We start from the raw sequence: 21,491 nt of genomic DNA on the forward strand, positions 1-21,491 counted from the left end.
GTTAAAATCTTTAATTGAACGTACGACATGAATTATTGATGCAAAACCTGCAGCCGAACTGAAGATATGCATGGTAGAATACTTGGTCTGTTAGGCGTTGGATCGATCAATAAATTCTGACCTGCGAAGCTAGGCATTCGGTCGGCGCAGCCTGCATCATCATAATCATCATCTTAAAGTTATAGTGAGAGAGCACTATTCCTATATTTATGGAGTTCTAGCTACCGGCAAGTTAATAGCCCCAGTGGTCCATGCATGCATGTGCTCCTAAATTTATGACAGCTTCCTTTTATTATCTATCTTGTGTTAATTGAATTTTGACTACCAGTGACCTTCTGGCTTAATTAATGGTAATCTGCTTGCTTCTTCTTAGGGCGGTCACTTTTATCCGAAACCTGAAATTCAGCCCGAGAAAACCTGAACCCGAACTCAAACTAACCCGAAAAGCCCGAACCCAAGAAAGGACCAACCTGAACCAAAGTAATTTGGGTTGGTTCTTGGGTCTGATTTCTAGTTTTCGGGTTATTTAAAAATATGATATTATTATTAGTTATGTACACAGTATACGAAACACTCTACATATTACACTTTTTTCCTATTCCACCTATTATGATTGATCGGACTATTTGTTGTTTATATATTATTTTCTATTTATCGCTAATAACAATTGTAGTCGAAGAATATGTTGCTTTACCGGGTTATGTTTATTTAGTATTTGGTTATTTACGCAACGAATAAAAAAGAATATGTTGCTATAATGTTCGCGATGTAGGTTTTCTTTACTTTTTCTAGTATCTTTTAGTTTTCTTAGATACCCGAAACCCGATTAACCCAACCCGAAAAAACCTGAACCTAAATAACCCGAACCCGTAAAAACCGTGAGAGTTTGGGTTGGGTTTTGGGTCTAAAATTAAAACTTCGAAACCCGAATAACCCGACCCGAAAAACCCAAACCCGAAGAACACCCCTGCTTTTTCTGGTAGAGGTTCAAGAACGAATTGATAACGGAAACATAAACGAGCACACAATATTTAGGGTAAACCTCACGTATTATTATACTCAAGAAACTACTCAAAACTTGAATACAATAACCCCTCTCACAATACCATAACCCTAACATGGCTATGTATTTATAGGGTGACCTTAACTTGGCCAACAAGTAAAGCCCAAATATAAAAGTCCAATTGTAACCCCATAAACCCATTACATCATTAATGAATTTCATAGGCCCAATAGGTCTAACCCGGTCACCTACACGTGACGGGCCTAATAAGATGAAAATTACCAACAATCACCCCCTAATTTCCGACTCGAAACTAGGAGATCTTCAACATTGAGCAATCTTCTCATCTCGTCAAACTTGATTCTTGCAAGTGCATTCGTAAGAATGTCAGCTCGCTGTTCCTTGCCACTAATGTGCTCCACTGCTAATTCATTCCGCTCCACACACTCCCGTATATAGTGAAATCGGGACTTTATATGCTAGCTCCGACTATGAAAAACAGGATTTTTAACCAAAGCAATTGCCGATGTGTTATCAATCATTAACACCACTTTTTGCAATTTCCTTCCGGTCAATTCTGCCAATAGTTCACCTAACCATTCAGCTTGTCCCGCAGCTGAACTCGCCGCCATGTACTCTGCCTCGCATAATGAAAGCGCTACGGTGCATTGATTTTGTGAGCACCAAGAAATCGGGGCTCTCCCATAATAAAACACATGACCGGTAGTGCTTCTTTCATCATCTTCATCAATGTTATGACTACTATCACTGTACCCGATCAACTCCTTTGATCCACCTCTTTTATACCTGATCCCCCATCCAACAGTTCCTTGAATAAACTGAAGAATTTGTTTAATTACTGCCAAGGGAGACTTCTTTGGAGTTTGCATATATCTACTAACCATGCCAACCGAAAACGCCAAATCAGGTCAAGTGTTTAACAAGTAACGAAGACACCCAACCAACTTTCGGTACTCCGTTGCATCTGCATCAACATCATCCTCGGCTTTAGACAATTTCACATTGGGATCCATGGGTACACTTTTTGGATGGCAATCCTTCATCCCAGCTTCTTTCAATAACCGTCGAGCATAAGCACTTTGATGGATTTGAATCTCATTCTCCAACTGTGAGACTTTGATTCCGAGATAGTAAATGAGCATTCCCAAATCAGACATTTCAAACTTCTTGGATATCGCAAGTTTAAACTGATTAATATGATCGTTGTTTGAACCCGTAACGACCAAATCATCGACATACACACCGACAATAATAATATCGGTTCCAATCAATCTCCGATACACCGCTAGTTCTTTCGAGCACCTCGTAAATTTCAAACCCGTTAAAATACCATCAAGTTTGGTATTCCATGCCCGTGGTGCTTGTCTCAAACCGTATAAAGCCTTGGTTAGCTTGTAGAACTTGTTTTCCTCCCCGGGTTTAACAAACCCATCTGGTTGAGAAACATAGACCTCTTCTTGTAGCTCCCCATGTAAAAATGCCGACTTTACATCCAAGTGATGTAATTGCCATCCTTCAGTAGCTGAAATGACAATGAGCATACGTATGGTTTCAAGTCTCGCTACCGGAGCAAAGACCTCATCAAAATCGACTCCGGGTTGTTGCACACAACCCTTTGCCACGAGTCTTGCTTTATATTTATTAATCGAACCATCTGCATTTCTTTTCACCTTGAAAACCCACTTCAATCCGATAGCTTTAGCCCCTCTCGGCAACTCGGTCAACTTCCATGTGTCGTTTCGTTTAATGGATTCGAGTTCCGTTTGCGTAGTCTTTATCCACTCTGGTTTGGATTTTGCTTCACCAAAATTCCTTGGTTCACCTTCTTCTTACAAAAGAAGTTCAATGTCCTCCACTTCCGAACATTGGACATAGTCATTGAACTTAGCCGGTGCGATCGGAACGCGTGTAGATCTTCGTAGGTTAATTTCTGGTTCGTCAAGTGCCGCTGTCGCTAAACCAGTTGCTGTTGGTGTCGCTAAAGAGGTTGCTGAGTTGCTGGAATTAGTGACCAGAGCATCAGAATCTGTCGCTAAAGGTGCTGATGGGCTGTCTGAATTAGCAACAGAAGCTGTCGCTGATTCTGTTTCTGAATCTGGCGACAATGCTGAATCTTTGTCGCTAATGTTGTTGCTTCCCATAGGCTCGGTTACAACTTGCTCAACTCCGGTATCAATAACCCCATTCCAATCAACCCAAAATAAACCCGGTGCTAGCTCCATTTCTTCATTGGTTTGACCCGAATTAGGCCAAACCCATGTCTTCTTCTCGTCAAAAACCACATCACGAGCTATCACAACATTCTGGGTATTCGGATTGAACAACCGGCAAGCTTTGAACCCGGTCTCAACTCCGATATGCACTAAACTCCTTGAACGATCGTCGAGCTTCTTCAAGTGAGTGCCCACTATCTTTGCATATGCCACACAACCAAATACTTTAAGATGAGCAATATTCGGTTTCTTTTGTTTTAGCATCTCGTATAGCGTTTTCTCCTTTAGGGCACGAGTAGGAATCTGATTCTCGATGTACGTTGCATGTCGGATTGGCTCACCCCATAAGTAATTCGGAACACCCATTGCTTTTAACATACTCCATATCATCTCCAATAAGGTTCGGTTCCGTCTTTCAACCACCCCTTTTTGTTGAGGTGTGTATGGTGCCGTTAGATGTCTTTGAATGCTTCCATGTCAGAATACTGGTTGAACTCATGTGAGGTAAACTCACCACCTCGGTCGGTACGAAACGTCTTGATCTTTTTTCCGACATCACTTTCAACCCATTCCTTAAACTTCTTGAAAGCTTCAAACGCCTCATCTTTACCCTTCAACAAATACGTCCAAACAAATCGTGAGTAATCATTGATTAAAACAAACATGTACCTATTACCCGCTATTGTTGGAGGGGTAATCGGTCTACACAAATCACCGTGCACAAGTTCTAGGGCTTGAGTCGCCCTAAACGCCGCCGAATTAGGAAAGGATTGCCTCGTTTGCTTCCCGACCAAACAAGACTCACACAACTTGTTTTCATGGGTAACGCCACGCATCCCTTCAACTATCTCCCTCCGAGCCATTAGCTTTATTGACTCAAAGTTCAAGTGGCCAAGCCTAGCATGCCACAACCAACTTGTTTCTTCAATTCGGCTAAGTAAACAAACCGGTTTACCAATATTTAATTATATCCGGTATAGCCGATTAGGGGAATGAGTCACCTTCATCAATAACCTACCTTGCCCATCATGCATCGTAAGGTAGTTATCTTTTATATGAATATCACACCCATGTTCCGAGGCTTGGCCGAGACTAATAATATTGCTTCGAAGACTCGGTATAAAATAGACATCCGTTAGCAAACAATGTTCACCACTTTTAGCCTCAAATAAAATCGACCCCTTACCGTTTATATCAACATAAGAGTCATCACCAAACTTAACCTTTCCCGTGACACGATTGTTAAGTTAAGAAAAGAAAGACTTGTTACCCGTCATGTGGTTACTCGCGCCGTTGTCTAGGTACCATTCATCACCATCTTTGGACTCGTAGTTTCCGGGTATAACCTTCTTTTCATTCAAGAACACCGTTTCTTGAACACTCTTCATCATAAATAAAGAAGGATCTCTTGTCTCGGATGCTTCAGCTAACTTTGCTTCACCTTGAACTTTCTGTTTTCGGTTGGGACACTTATGGACAAAGTGTGTAAACTTATCACATCGATAACATTGAACCTTTAAGAGGTCCCGGGTTTTTCCCTTATTTTCATGGTTTTCCCGGTTCATGGCGTTTTCTTGATGACGGCGGTTTTAACTCGACCTGCGACCACCTCGTCCTCGCCCTCCTCCACGTCCACGACCTCCACGAGTGGACTCACGATCATTGTACCGACTACTTGAGGATTCAGACCTTTGGAACATAAGCTTACCTTGGGTTTCGGAATGCATGTCTTCTTCCCGAATCCGCTCCTCGTATGCTTTTAAACGTCCCACCATGTCTTCAAACCCAACAGTTTTGAGATCCAAAGTTTGTTCAAGAGATGCAACAATTTGAATAAAATTCTTTCGGGGTAGACTTGAAAGGAACTTCTTGACCATCTTAGTTTCCTTGATCATCTCTCCTAAACTCGCCGCCTTCGACGCCGTACACGAGAGTTTCGCCACAAACTCATCAATGGTCTCCATATCTTTCATCCTCATACCATCAAACTCGTTCATGAGAGTTTGCAATTTTGCCTCCTTAACCTGATTAGCCCCCAGATTACGCGTCTTAATCGCGTTCCAAATCTCCTTGGCCGAATCAAGATTAACCACTTGCATGATTGTTGCTTCCGGGATCGACTGATAAATCAACGCAATCGCGATGTTGTTTTTATCATCGTCGGTTGCACCCGGATCAATGGTATCCCAAACCTTATGCACGTTTAAGAGTACCTTCATTCGAATAGCCCATACCGTGTAATTGGTAGAGGTAAGCATGGGACTTTGGAAAGCATTCGGGTTCCCGCTCGTCTTCATTGTTTCTTTATCACTCATCGTTCTTCGTTAAACTCCAACACGAAAACAAATTGATCAAAATTTGTGAGCCAAGGAAAAATAATAAAATCAACTTATATTAATATTTCCTTTGAATTCTACGTGAGCAGCAACAAAAAAAATCTCCTTTTTTTTTCCAACAGTGGCTTCGAAAGAATAGGAATTCACCAGTTGACTTCTAGTATGAAACCACCAATCAACTAATTGCTACTCCTTTTTAACTTTTCTTGCACAATCGGAACTTTGGCAGCGACGTTATCAAGTTGGATCACGGCTTCGACGACAGTGATATTAAATTGGACTAAAATCAATCACGACTTCGAGTAATCGATAAGAACCAAGTGCACAAGGCTCTGATACCAATTCAAGAACGAATTGATAACGGAAACACAAACGAGCACAAAATATTTAGGGTTAAACCTCACGTATTATTATACTCAAGAAACTACTCAAAACTTGAATACAATAATCCCTCTCACAATATCATAACCCTAACATGGCTATGTATTTATAGGGAGACTCTAACTTGGCCAACAAGTAAAGCCCAAATACAAAAGCCCAATTGTAACCCCATAAACTCATTACATCATTAATGAATTTCATATGCCCAATAGGTCTAACCCGGTCACCTACACGTGACGGGCCTAATAAAATGGAAATTACCAACAGAGGTTGGCGGTTCATGTCTAAGTTGCCAGCAGCACGGCACGACCATGTCCCCAGAATTTGAATACTCCTCCTCCCGTATCAATACCCAGTTTCAAATATATTTATACAAACATGCATTTAATATAAAACAAGCCTCTTTACTACTTGGTTTTAGATGTATTCATATATAAATTTTATATTAAACAAGTCTATACTTTATAATGCACTGGAACATACAATTGTGACGTATTTTAATATTGTATTTGTATATTTTTTGTTTGTTTTGTATTTCTTTCGTATATCTACTTTGTCTTCGGGTATTTCCTTTACTTTTCCTATAAAATATCAAATTTGTACCCTTCAAGATTTTGGCTGCCAAATTGATACGCAAAATTTGTTCATATATGTTAACACTACCATTTAAAATTGTTGTAACACAATTGTATAATACACTTAAAAAAGAAATGTTTTCATGTTTTTCTCTTTCAATATTATTTGATGACTTTCTCTTGAAATGATTTATGTTCGGGCAATTGTGTTGCCTGTTGTCAAGCTTCAGTTACCAAATCAATTCTCGTTTTTCATGGGTCACCAAGGTTACTTCTTAAGAACCTGCAGGCCTTGAAATGCTATCAATCTAGCATGTAAGAACTAGGTTTGGATTTGTGTTCACATGACCCTGGAAAGTAGTAAGCTACAGGTAAGGTTTCATAAACCGTTAAATCAATCGAATCCCTTTAACCGAAGCAAATCGCTAATTTGGTTGGTTTGATATCCAAACGGATCGTACCATCCGTTTGCAAATACTTATAAGTGACTTGGAGATGATGAAGACGACTTTAAAGGAAACCATTAATTGATAGATTTGCATAGTCGAAGTGCAAGGGAGTATGATGTGAAGAAAAGCTATATTTACAAGAGGCTTTCAAATGTTTTCTGTCTTCATATGTCAACCCGTCAACGAAACACTTAACCAATTCCCACAACTCGATCCGATGGTGCGGGCACTTCCTAATCATTTCCTTATAACGAGTAAAGGCCTCGTGAAACAACTCACCCGGTAACTGTGAAAAATGTCGAATTTCCATTCGGGCCTCGATGGTCTTTGACTGTGAATAATACTCGTTAAGGAAAACCTGCTGCATCTCACCCCAGTTCTCAATACTAAGCATCGGTAGTGAGTTGAACCAGTGTTTTGCTTTGTCTTTTAGTGAAAACTGGAACAACCGCAACCGAACCTCATCCTGATCGTATGTACCATCACCGATAGACCCGCAAATAGCTGAAAAATCTGAAAAGTGTGAATACGCGTCTTCAGATCCCAATCAGCGAAAGTGGGGAACTATGTTAATGTAGGACGGACGGGATTTGAATGTCGGTTGTCCCTGTATTTGAACCTATGGGACAATTGGTGAGGCACCATCTAAAATAACCGGTCTGAACCGACTGTTAACACCTTGAACCGGAGGCCCATAATTCCTTCGTCTGGCCCTCGGTTCATCAAAACCTGCCCGGTTAACCTGAATTGGATGTCTTCGTTCCTCACGATATCTTCCAACACCATCTCTGTCTCGGTTTCTGTTCCTCCACCTGTCACCTCTCACCATAACCGGTTCCTCTACCTCCTCATCTGCGTTTCTCGGCTCAAATCCGTCATTCCGTCTAACCCTCCAATCATCCTCATTACTACCAACATTCCTCGGTTCTCGTTCCTCCTCATCTCCCACTTCTTCGTCTTCAGTATGAATGCTGACATGATCAAAATCCCGTATAATCGGCTGTCGGTGACTAGGGGTATTGTTCGGGCTGATGGCCCGGGTCTGTCAAGGTTTCGGTTTCTGGATTGTCGGGCTGAATTTTGTTGTTGTGGAATGGTGTTTATCGGTGGTAACTGGTCATTTTTGGTAGATATTGGTTATTTGGTGGATTCTGCTCGGGTTGGAAAACATTGTTCTCGGGTGGTGGGTTTTGGTTTTGATTCTGGTTCTGGTTCTGGTTATGACCTTCTATGTCTGGCTGTCTGATCTGAGCTCGGTTCTGCCGAGCTATACGTTCGATTTCTAGCTCGTAAATCAGTGGAGAACCTCTTCCTGAATGGCGGATGTGCATAAACCTGTTACCTGCACAAACAACACACCCCGCGTAAAATGGAAAAATAAAACTAAACTAAAATTAAAAACAAAAACTAAACTAAACTAAACTAAACAAAGAAATCAATTAATCACAAAAACACTAAGCGCACTAACTCCTCGGCAACGGCGCCATTTTGATGCTAGACTGTCGCTATCTAGTCAAAAACTATTAAATCAGTGTCCTAATCACCTTAAACTAGTTAGGGTAAGTAGGGTGTCGAACCACGAGGAGTATGTGGTCGGTGTGCAGTGAAATCGATTCCTAACATTATGAAGTGAATTCTATCAAAGTGCTGATCACACTAGCAAACAATTTATATTTTTATAATAAGCAAACAAGCAATCACGTATTCAATCGATTAACAAAGACAAATCACACCCGGGAATCCAAGTATGTAACCTAACAGCAAACTCATGCAACTTAACAGATAAACTATCCTGTGTCAACTACAGACTGACTAACCGGTTAAACCTTAGGCATCCACGCTCGCCAACACACGGCACTGGTTATCAAACGGTCCCTGCCAGTGTGACCCAACTAAAGGCAAACGTATGCTTTCTTGCAATTAACAGGTCAAAACAATCCTACAAGCAGTTATCATAGCAACTGGCACACTAATCGTTCTGATCGAATTAAACCTAAACTGACGTTGTGCACAATCATACTAGACATCAATACTTATAGATTAACATCAAAGATAGTTACAATCAATTCATTCTTAATACATGAGAAAAACCGAAAGATACAATACTCTACATCCCGGGCATGACTCGAAGGAACTAGCCGCGCATCGGCATCTCTCGGGCTTCGGTTATGATCTGGTAGGACATGTATGATGCTTGGAGATGATTGGAAGTGATGGTGGCTCTCCTTTCTGCTCTGAAAATCGCCTGGAAGATGAAGAATGATGTCTAGGGTCGTCAAGATGTAATATAAAACAAAACCCTAACTTTCATGATTTTGGGGACCATCGCGTAGCGCGATGGTCTCCTCCCCAGGTCCATCACGCTACGCGATGGACCAGAAGTCAACACCTGATCAATAGTTCCAACGCGATGCCCCACCTTCAACATTGCGCTAAGCGATGGGTCTCTTCAGTCAGCAAGCCCATTTTAATGTCTCGGTTTGCCTGCTGGACATCCTGGGTCTTCATTCCATGCTCGTACAGGTCCAAATTAAACGCGTTAAGTACCTGTGACCTGAAACACAATAAACATGTATGAAGTACCAAAGTTCTTAAACTAAACGAGTAAAACGAATAAATTAACATACTAATATATGTACAAATAAACCGAACATCAATCTACCCGTGAACGACACCCTCCACCCTAATGTCTTGGTCCAACTAAAAGGAGGTGAACTACTAAGACAAACGATTTCAACCTAGCAAACCCTATGGTGATATCTACCACAAACAACCGAAAACAAGTAATCAGTAAACATGCAACCCTAGACTAAACATGAAACCAATTCGTGTAAGATAAGATCACATGGGGCTCAATAAGATAATCAAACACAACAACAAACACATAATGCAATAGATAATCGATCAATCATTTGTTAAACATCCAAAACACTCGTTAAATCATCTTTAATAACCAAACCTAGGTAGTTCTATGAAGCTTAGCTACTCATATCAAAATAAATCACAAAATCAGAAGTATATAGGTCTTTCATGAAATTCATAGGTCGATTACAAAAACGTAGCTACACCTACTATATTCACCGATAAGAAAAAGTAGCCGGTCATGGTATTCAAGAAAAAAGTGCTAGGTTTATTATTGAAAGTTTAGGTGTTGTGGACGTAAAACACGTACGAAAGTATTAGATTCTAGTAATTATTTTGGTCAAGATCATGAGCAACTTGTCTACTAACGTTTAGTGTATGCATTACTAGATTCAGCTAGCTGTTAGATGCATAAATTGATGACTCAACTCATGCATTAACAAACTGTAAAGTACAATAAAACATTTCACTTACTTTATAACATCTCACCAATTTTGTCTTATCCGAATCTGACATATTGTTTTGGAGAGTCAAATGATACCAAAAGTGCAATGAAAAGGTAATACAATTTTAGTAATGTGTACCTTGTGTTGTGTAACAACATTATAAAAGTTATATATTCTTTTGAAGCCTCGTGAAATAGTTTGATCGTGATATTGACGCGGCTCAACCAAACCATCGAGTTAGAAAACGCTAAAATTGAATGACGAGGTTGAACCGTAACAATATCTCGAGTCTAACAATGTATCATATGCCCTCTAAAGGTGAGTAAGTTGTCATTAATGGATAGACTATATTATGAGGTATTAATATGTTTATTATATGTAGGTTTCATTGTTTCAATGTTGCATTGTAGACCAATTTAAATGGTGGAAAACACACACCACAAGAAACTGTCTTCTGATTGCACAAGAAACCTTTCGATGATTTTTAAGATTTGCCGGCCTTTGCATTTAAATTATCGTGTATTTTTTTTTATCATAGAAAAAAGTTATACTTTTAAAAGAAATACGAAAACTTGAAAAAGAAAAAATAACAATGATAGGCTATTCTATTTTTACCCCTTCTGACCTTTCTTTGTGGAAAATTAATGAGATGACATCCTCTCATGATATTAGCAAATGTTTCTAAATTTAAAAGTACAAAATCTTTCTTACACCTTTTGGAAAATATATGGAATGATAAGAAGTTTTAAAAGTGTTTCATTTAAATTACTCGCAATTTTTGTTCAAATCAGGTCATAAAATCTTCAAATAGAGTCTCATTGAATTTTTTGTGCTTTAAGAAAGCAACGGATGAGAATATGTAGACATCGTGATTTGCAATATATGTGGTTTATATTTAAAAATTTAGAAAAAAACTTTAATTAAAAATAAAAAATAAACTTCATGCCAACACTCCATATAAACATAATTCAAAAAATAAATAAAATAAAATATAAAAGTTGAATGACTTAATTAAACACTTTTAAAACTTAGTTATTATTCTAAAAGAGTATTCTCCTTAACTGTTATACAAATGAGAAAACATTAAATTACAAACCTCAACTTAAATTCTATTATCCTAAGGCTATAAATTTGTGTCTTATAAAAAATATTAAATCTTCAGTAATAAAGATTTATAGATAAGAGAGTCGAGTGTTTTTTTTTGTCATGAGGTTTAGTTACTTACGCAACTTTAATTCAAAAATATTTTTCTCTTATATATGGGCCCTTGAGGTTTTAAATTCCAGTTATTTTCGTCCAAATCGCTAACGCTGTCTATCTTATAATGTTAAGTCAGAGACACTTGTGTACTCGTTTAATCTGTTTGGATGTAAGTGCTAGTTGTGACAATCTCATAGACGATTTTATAGGATGAATATTACATATATTTAATCATTTCAATATACCTTATTACAAATAACTTATAAAATAGCTATTTTACTCATGTTTTCACTAAAAATATATGATTGCTTATTACAACTGACCACTAATTTGCAATCACCAAGCAATAAGTTAGTACCGGGCTTACTTGCCGCTAATAATCCAAGTTACTAGTTACCACCAATCTTAGTTAAAACTGAAGATTATTTTTAATGCAACTCTTTTACCAGCCATGCAAACCGAAGCATTCCCAATGATACTTCAATATAGGGACGAACAAATCAGGTGTTGATACCAATTGGTATCGGTACCGATAGCGAATCGGTACCATGTTTTGATCTTAGTTAAAACTGAAGATCATTTTTAATCCAACTCTTTTACCAGCCATGCAAACCGAAGCATCCCCCAATGATACTTCACTATAGGGATGAGCAAATTAGGTACTCGTATCGATTGGTACTAATACCGATGCTGAACTGGTACCAAGTTTTGATCTTAGTTAAAACTGAAGATCATTTTTAATGCAACTCTTTTACCAGCCATGCAAACTAAAGCATTCTTAATGATACTCCACTATAGGGATCAACAAATTAGGTACCGGTATCGATACCAAGGCAAGTTTAAAGTTTTTGATACTAGTACGATACCAGCATTTCCTGAATTTTACATGAAATACCGGTAGGGTACCGATCGCATTTCTACTTCAATAAACATAAGAAAAATTCACGATGATCCGACAGCATGACCTCCACAAACCAGGGTGTTACCCTAACCCCGCCAAGGGACCCCTTGGAACCCGACCTAAGTACTTTAGATGACTCTTAGTTCTCGTAATCATGATAGTCTCGAATATGAGTGCACTGTACACCTCATAATTCGTACGAATGCTTATTTCAATATCTCATTAGATTAATACATTAAAATCACTAACACATTTCATTCATGAAAGAAAAAACTTTCAATTTCTCCTTTTATTTTTCTTAATTCTTAAAAAGTTATAACGCTACCATGGACAAATTTGGTATTTGTCACCAAGCAAAAGAAAGTAAACGTCATAATTGTGTCCAACTTGTACTATGCTGCTTGTTTGTATATAACTTTCACGCCAAAATTAAGTGGCTATGGTGTAAAAGCATTTGTATCATGACTGAAGAGGTAGGTCCCAGCAAAGCCCAGTTGGACCCGCAAGACTCACCTAGAACAGGGACGTCTGCGCAGAAACCAACTGGATCCGCAGGACCAACCATGCTCAGAGGCGTGACGTCCTTACGCGCAGTACGCAAGCTGGTCCCGCAGGAAATGCCTCCCGATGGTGAAGGACTCCGCCTGTTCCCGCAGCCTCGGATACAAGCCATCAGGGAAGGCCACCCGCGCAGCAAGGCTACACGCACAAGGCACTTAGCTCTCAATCACTCAGTGTCACCTGAAGGAATGAGCGAAGCCGGGAACAATCCCGCACAAGGGCGGGAGGGGGAATACTCCCGCCCAAATAAGCCAGTCCGTACGATACAGGAAGATCTTCTGTACTGTACCTGACGAGGTATGGGAAAAAGATCTGACTAAAGATACGACAGCTTACTGACACAGTATGGCGAGCAGCATGCTCCTGTACTGTGTCACTATTAGCCGCTGCCTACTCACCAACTACTGCCATACCACGTGCGTAGCCGGCAGTTGGTGGAAATGGAATGGTATACAGCAGGCCTGGTCATTATCAGCCGCTGCTTACCCACCAACTACCAGCAGGGCACGTGCGTAGGCTACTGTTGGTGGAACAGGAACACTGTTGCAGCTGGCCATACCTCCTTGGAAACCTACCTTCGGCTATAAATACCACAAATGGTATGACCATCTTATCTTATCATATTATCATCTTATATCATCATATTATACCTGATATCTGCTCTAGTAATCTCTTAAATACACATTTATATTTAAAGAGCAATCTAGTCTGATTCTCACGCCGGAGGGTGGTCACAAGGAGGAACCCCCCCTTCTCAGTGACAAGCTCACGGTGTCTGTTTTGCAGGTTATCAGAAGAACCATCTTTTCAGGGTCTAACCCCTCGTGGGAAACATCTATCTAACCCCCAGGTTACCAGTAATCTGCCCGGGGTCCGGTTAGTGTTTCTTCATTGGCGCCATCCGTACATAAAGCTAGAACTACATTTTTCTCCAGTTTTTCAAACTTTTATAAAGATGGTTAGAGAAATTCCGGTAACCACAACCCCAGCTACTGGGGGAAATACCGGCAACACAGTTTTTACAAACACTACCCCGGTTATCCAAGCCGGGGCAAGTGAAGTAAATTTTACGAACACTACCCCAGTTACTCAAGCTGGGGCAAGTGCAGTAAATGACCGCCTACTGGGATCCACTGATACCCAGTTTGAGAAACGAAGACTCCCCCGCCAAACTCTCGATGAAGTTAAGGCATGGGCGGAGGCACGACAAAAGGAATTCCAGGCTGAGTTGGACGAACGCTTGCGTTCCGTACAACAGGCCGACGAATTCGAATACTGGGAGGATGACTCGGAGGAATTCGACTCCGACGCGAACCCTCGCCATAGGGCAAAAGGGAAGCGTAAGGAAACGGAATCCCAACCGAAAAGGCATTTTGGACAAGCCTTTAAACCAAAAAGCACAGGTGGAAGTCCACGAGACTTCTCCAAAACGTTCAGACCAAACGTTGCAAATGCGGGAACGTCTAAATTTGCAAGGGACATTGCGGAAGCAATCGCCCCAAAAAGTGCCAAACAAATGTCAAGCATAGGCACATATGATGGTATATCTGACCCCGATGATCATTTGAACAGATTCATAGCGGGGGCAACCGTCAGTAGTTGGACAGAACCTACGTGGTGTTACATGTTCCAAATGACGCTCGTGGGGGCTGCTAGAGCATGGTTCGACCGTCTACCGGTCAACCACATCTACGACTGGGCTGACTTCCAACAGAAGTTTAGCCAACACTTCAGTCAGCAACGGAAGTATACCGAGGAGCAATGGACAATCCTCAAATGCATACGAGAAGAGGATGAATCTCTGCCAAACTTCATCACTCGCTTCAACTCAAAGAAGCTAAGTTTGGGCAATATCAGCGAAGATCTTGTTCGCGCTGCCTTCATCCAGGGCGCTCATGACCCAGAGCTCATCCACACCCTAACGGGTAAAGATGGCATGCCGTCCACATGGGATGCCATCATGACAGCAGCAAAACGCTATGCGGAAACGGAGAAGCAACTGGGTAGAGATCTCCCACAGAGCACAAACCTCTACACTCAGAAGACGAGAGAAGACAACGTCCTCACCGCCCGACTGAATAAAAAGCGGAAGTTAGGGATTTGGCATTCAAGGGTAAACTTTGACACCTCCGGCTTGCAACATCGATTGGGCGGAAGGGATAATGTACATCCGCACCGGAACTCCAGATAGACGCCACTCACCAAAAGCGTCACTGAGATATTCGCTACTGAAGAGCTCCCGTGGCCAAAGCCTCCAATAATCCGACATCGTCATGATGCTGATCGGAGCAAATACTGTGACTTTCACAAGACAAAAGGCCACAACACTGAAGAATGCATAGACGTAAAAGACATGGTCGAAGCATTTGTCAGAGATGGGACGCTCGCGCACCTCGTGGCGCAATAAAGGCTGAGCAGGCGGGTGCGTGTAGAACCTCAGCTGGGGAAAACACGAATAAAAGTTCCAGCTTCAATGTCGAGCCTACATGCTGCGTAAAGAACGAGATCCCGAACCAGGTGCGTATCGGCTCGATGGCACTCCCATCCCAGCATGGAAGGGAGCTCATTTACACAATTTGCATGTAAATCAATTTCAATTTGTAAAGAAAAGGCCAAGAGCCACTTCTAATGGAAATGATTCTCTTTAGAACATCGAAGTTGATGATTTTATTTTTCTGAACACTAATATGCCGGCTTTCACCGCATAATTACGTGAAGTCGTTGCGTGGGAAGGCGGTCCTACCCGCACAAACCCAATAACAAGACAAAACCTTCACGCAGGTCAGTTGAAGGAGAAGTTCAGCACCCAAAAATGAAAGTGCCGGTCTATCCGCACGAATCATAATGAGGAAACTGAATAATAACCTATCAATAACCGCGCGTCGAACGGTTAAACTATGCAACACTGGTGACGGCATTCACATTACGAGAAGTCATTGCGTGGGAAGGCGGTCCTACCCGCACAAACCCAATAACGTGACAAACCTTCACGCAGGTCAGTTGAAGGGGAAGAGTTCAATTATCCCATTAAATGAAAGTGCCGGTCTATCCGCATGAATCATGAAAGGAAACTGAACACTAACCTATCGACAACCGCGCGTCGAACGGTTCAAAACAAAATTCTTAAAAGGATAAGGAAAACCTACACGCAGGTCAGATAAGGGTAAAGTTTTGCCATCCTACTAAGTGCAAGTGACGGTTCTACCCGCACAATCACGAAAGAGGAAGCAAAACTTCACACCTATTATCAACCACGTTCAAAGGTTAACTTATCCTCAAAGATGAGGAAAACCTACACGCAGGTCAGATATGGGTAAAGTTTAGCCATCCTACTACGTGCAAGTGACGGTCCTACCCGCACAATCACGGAAGAGGAAGCAAAACTTCACACATATCTACCACGTTCAAAGGTTAACTTATCTTAAAAACTTGGAAAATTGCTAATTTAAACTAAAGTATGCAAGTCATAAAGTTTATAAAGCAAGGAATCCAATGAATCAAGCGGTCTTAGCCGCACAAAGATTTACATTTCATAAATATTCGTTACAAGAATGGCCGGGTGACTACCCGCCTACAAGAAAGTAAATCTATACAAACTAAATCTATCCTAGCAGCGGGAAGGGATCTTCAGGATCAGGCTTCAGGGCCACTTCCACTTGGACCAGCGCCGTCAGTAGAGCGTGGCTGTTCAAGGAAAGCCTTAAGGATAGGCAGCCCATCATCAGCAGCAGCAATTTCATTCACCTTCTCCACCACCGGATGCGGGAAGGCGGCGTATTGATTAAATGCTTGGTCATATATGGCTTCAGTATCTACATTGTACAAAGGGAAGTTGGATGGCGGGACGCCTTTCTCAACAAACCCTAGACCAAGCAGGAAGCCGACCCGTTCCCCATCCTAGTGAGAAGCGTTGAGGGCTGCGCTCATAGCATCGTCGTAGGATGTCTCCGAGAAGACCCGATGCACAACCTACATAAGAAAATATACAAGTGTCAACACCCTATTTACAAAGAAAAGCGTGAAGACATGAAGATAGACTTACCTGAGACAACGCTTCTCGAAGAAGCCATTCCTTGGCAACCAGAGCTTCTTGAAGGGCGGCTTGAGCTTGGGTGCAGGCGCGTTCGGCTTCGCTTTTGTTAAGATTGGCAAGTAGAACTTCCTTTGCGGCAGCCTCTTCGACACCCTTAAGCTTCCGCTCGGTGTGGTCAAGCACGCCCCTCTGGTCCAAGATCTCCTGGAGCTTCTTGGCATCTTCCATCGCCAAGGCATCATGAGCACGTTGGAGAGCCTCTAATTTGGCCTTGAGCTCCTCGTTCTCCACGCGTAAAGGCTCAGCAACGGCTTCAGCCTTGGTGGCCCTCTCGGTTGCGTTCCTCGCAGTCTCTTTAGCCAGCCGAAGCTGTTCGTTAACAGCTTGGGCAGCCTTGGAGCGGGCCTCGAGTCGCGCTTGAACCTCAGCCTCGAGGGCCTTGAAGGCCTTCTCCTTCTCCGCAGCAGCTGCGGCCAACTTTTGGTTCTCCTCCCGAAGAGCCCGCGCTTGAGATACTTCCTTGGCGCGAGCTGCTTTCAACTTGTCGTTTTCACGACAAAGCAGCTCGACGCGCGGCTGCATCCGGGCTTGGAGAACTCGAAGCTCGTTGGTTAGCCTACCCTCCTGGTAGCTAGCCATGGCTTCCCCCAACGCACCATGGGGAGCAGCGTGGCGAGCCCATTCCACGCACTCCACAGGGGTACGAAGGGTTGTTCCTCGGCGTATGTTCCATCGCGGAACATACACTTCATTGGAATCCGACACTGCAGAAAACAAAAAGCAGTTACGAAAAGATGATAAAATATATACAAAATTAAGGCCAAAAGAACCCTACGCACCTGTAGGGTCGATTACAGGCCGATAGCCACCAAACCCATCACCTGAACCTAAGGGAAATCCATCCCAAAGGTCAGGCAGATGGGAAGGTAACAAAGATTGGCGAGAAGCCCCGCGCGTACCTGAAGGTTCGGCCGTCGAGGCCGATGGCGGAGGCGGCATGGTTTCGGCCGCAGTCGAGGGCGGAGGCATGGTGTCCGCCGCGGTCGCCGCCCCGGAGTCAGCAGCAACAGTAACCGCCGGCTCGGTGAAGGATGCTGTAAATATCGCACTCACCGCCGGCGGTGACGTCATCTCGGCTGGAACAGTCGGCTCAACGGAGTGAGCGACTGGACCAGCGGAAGCAGGCGCAGGCGCCTGGGTCGACGCCTCAGGTAGGCTGACCGAGCCTACCGTCATTGGCGGAGAGGTACTCCTCTGCGCTCCACCCTGGAATGCGCCAACATCCACGCCTGCGTAAAGAAGAAAAGTGTTAAAAGACAAGGATTAAACTACGAAGTTAAAAGCTAAGAGAGTTGTACTTACGGGTTTTCTTGAGCTTGAACGTACGGACGGGCGGGGACGAACCCGATGGAGCCGGTCTCTTGATGCCGGTCACCGTCGTCGTCATTGGTTCTCCGGAGGTAACAGTCATAGCCTCCGGAACAGTGGTATTCTCACCACCGGGGTTCCCCGCCACCTCTTCACTATCTGACTCAGTGTCAGATAGGAGCACTGGATCGGCTGTGGAGGCCGCCTTCTCCTTCCCTTTCCCGCCGGCAGCCCTTTTCTTCCGCACTAACGGAGGACCATCTGCGGATTCCTCAGAAGAAGACAGGATGTAAGGAATTCCAGCAGCGGGTACAGCACTGAGGAGTGGAGGAGAGAATAACGCCTTACCTGGCCGCCGGTGGCTCAGGATCTCGTGGCCCAGCGGATAGACCTCCACAAACCGATCCGCTGTTTGCTCCAGGATGGGCAACTCGTTCTCGTCAAGAGCACGAGTACCCACCCGCACGGGACCGTCAGCTTCCCGCGGGTACAGGAGCGACTCCAAATTGTTCCCCTCTGAAAGAAAAGAAACAGTTAGAAGACAAACTCATATCAGCAAGAAAGACAAGACATACCATAAGGAGTAGAGTTCAAACCGTATTCGAGAAGGATGGGAACCTGAGACGCCTCCTTCCATACCCGGCTCATCCCCAGCATCACCATCCCGGACTCCGCAAACCGGTAAACCGGAGATTGGACCCGGGATATCTTCGCAAACCATTCCGCCTCCTGGTAGTTGGTGGCGTGGTGGCTCGGAATGGCTTGGCCATTTTTAAACTTCATGGCAATGGGGAAGGCGCGGGCAGAAATGTAGAAGAACTCCCGCTTCCACGATCGGAGACTGCGCTCGGTGGCGCAAATCTTCAAACCCTTGATCCGGGTTGTCAGGGTGTACCACCCCTGGATGCACCTCCAAGTATAGAAGGTCATCAGGCGGTCCACATAGGGCTCAATGCCCAAAATCCGGCACACCCACTCGAAGTGGCGAATCTTGGCGATCGCCATGGGGTGCAACTCGGTCAAATGCACACCGTGCCTCTCCAGGACACGGTAAACAAACTTTGTCAATGGGAACCTAAGATTCCCATAGACAAAGAATGCTGCATATACCCCGATCTTGCCACTGGGGGCATCGTACACGGTCTGATGGGGTTCAGGAAACTCAGGCTCGAAAGGATCGAGCATGAACTTCCTAACAACATACCTGTACTGATCGCCGGGCATAGCACACTGGCATTCGCCAGCAGTACTCTTATCATCGACTACAGCTTCAGCATCATGTGAAGACATATTGCAGAGGAAGAAGAAACGATTTCGGAGGAATGCTCAACTGAATAAGAGTATTCACCAGAAATCGCCTTAGAGATGAAAGAGAAGAAGTGAAGATGTGAATTACAAAGGACCCTCTTCCCCTTTATATACTAATCGCAATTAATGCGATGAATTTAATGCGGAGGAGAGAGAAATCGAAGGTGCAATGAAACTATGACACGTGGCAAAAAGCAGGCTGGCAACAGCTGTTGACAGGACGCGTACCTTTAATTTCGCGGCCACGCGCCCGAAAAATCGCGCCCACGCGCCTGAAAAAGCGTCTGGAATGACCATGTACTGTCACGTCACCATAACTTCCTGCACGTCCTGACACAGTCAGAAGAAACCGTCGCACGACGTTTCAGATGTTTGGACTGTTCTTATCTTTCCACCAACGCTTCGAATTTCAAAATTCAAAATTCAAAATCAAAAAGTAGGCGGGAAAATACCCCTTACCTTGGCAAACAAGTAACCATAAGACGGCTGCGGGTACAGTGTTAAGGCAAAACCCTTCACATACCTAGCACCCGCAGGGAATTGAGGCCAAGAAAACCTTGGCGAACAAGTAACCGTAAGACGGATGCGGGTACAGTGTTAAGGCAAAACCATTCACATACCTAGCACCCGCAGGGAATTGAAGCCAAGTACCTCGGCAACCAAGTAAATATAAGACAGGTGCGGGTACAGTGTTAAGGCAAAACCCTTCAAATACCTAGCACCCGCAGGGAATTGACGCCAGGAATACCTTGGAAGTAAAGTAACCGTAAGACGAGCGCAGGTACAGTGTTAAGGCAAAACCCTTCACATACCTAGCGCTCCGCTGGGAATTGAAACCAAGAAGGATCTTCTGGGCAATGCTTGCGGAAAAGGATATAACATCCCCGCATAGCGGGAACGTCGAGAACTACGTTGTTTGAAGCTCCAGGATGGAATTGGTAGTCTTAACATAATCGATCACTATGTTCAAAACTACCAAAACCTCATGGAGAATCCACACAAGTGGGACTCAACGCTCCTGACTTGCGAGGAGGTTACAGCCTACCCGCATCATACCCAAAGACCAAGCAGGAAACTCGGGCATTTCTGCAAGTGACAAGGACTTCCGCGGGAGGAATTCCCATGGAAAACCTTAAAAAACCCTTTTCAAAACCCTCTGCTTAAGTCCAAAGTTCACCTCAATTTATTAAACACTCATGAGAAGAACATTGGACTGGGGGGACTTGAAGAGGTAGGTCCCAGCAAAGCCCAGTTGGACCCGCAAGACTCACCTAGAACAGGGACGTCTGCGCAGAAACCAACTGGATCCGCAGGACCAACCATGCTCAGAGGCGTGACGTCCTTACGCGCAGTACGCAAGCTGGTCCCGCAGGAAATGCCTCCCGATGGTGAAGGACTCCGCCTGTTCCCGCAGCCTCGGATACAAGCCATCAGGGAAGGCCACCCGCGCAGCAAGGCTACACGCACAAGGCACTTAGCTCTCAATCACTCAGTGTCACCTGAAGGAATGAGCGAAGCCGGGAACAATCCCGCACAAGGGCGGGAGGGGGAATACTTCCGCCCAAATAAGCCAGTCCGTACGATACAGGAAGATCTTCTGTACTGTACCTGACGAGGTATGGGAAAAAGATCTGACTAAAGATACGACAGCTTACTGACACAGTATGGCGAGCAGCATGCTCCTGTACTGTGTCACTATTAGCCGCTGCCTACTCACCAACTACTGCCATACCACGTGCGTAGCCGGCAGTTGGTGGAAAATGAATGGTATACAGCAGGCCTGGTCATTATCAGCCGCTGCCTACCCACCAACTACCAGCAGGGCACGTGCGTA

At 43.6% G+C, this 21,491-nt stretch overlaps 1 protein-coding gene across 1 annotated transcript; it reads right to left on the bottom strand.

Moving 5' to 3' along the window:
- Positions 1 to 1,482: 1,482 nt before the first annotated feature.
- LOC143626844 (secreted RxLR effector protein 161-like) lies at positions 1,483 to 1,893 on the bottom strand. The gene has a single exon (XM_077096795.1). The coding sequence runs from the start codon at positions 1,891 to 1,893 to the stop codon at positions 1,483 to 1,485; it is 411 nt and encodes a 136-aa protein (XP_076952910.1).
- Between the last annotated feature and the right edge of the window lie 19,598 nt (positions 1,894 to 21,491).

The sequence above is a fragment of the Bidens hawaiensis genome, unplaced genomic scaffold, assembly GCF_021521415.1.
Source record: "Bidens hawaiensis isolate Kalapana, Puna unplaced genomic scaffold, B.hawaiensis_p1.1 tig00004525_1, whole genome shotgun sequence".
Lineage (NCBI taxonomy): Eukaryota > Viridiplantae > Streptophyta > Magnoliopsida > Asterales > Asteraceae > Bidens > Bidens hawaiensis.

Bases quoted from the DNA above. Each gene is read 5' to 3' on its own strand.
- LOC143626844 (XM_077096795.1), bottom strand. From the start codon at position 1,893: ATGCAAACTCCAAAGAAGTCTCCCTTGGCAGTAATTAAACAAATTCTT.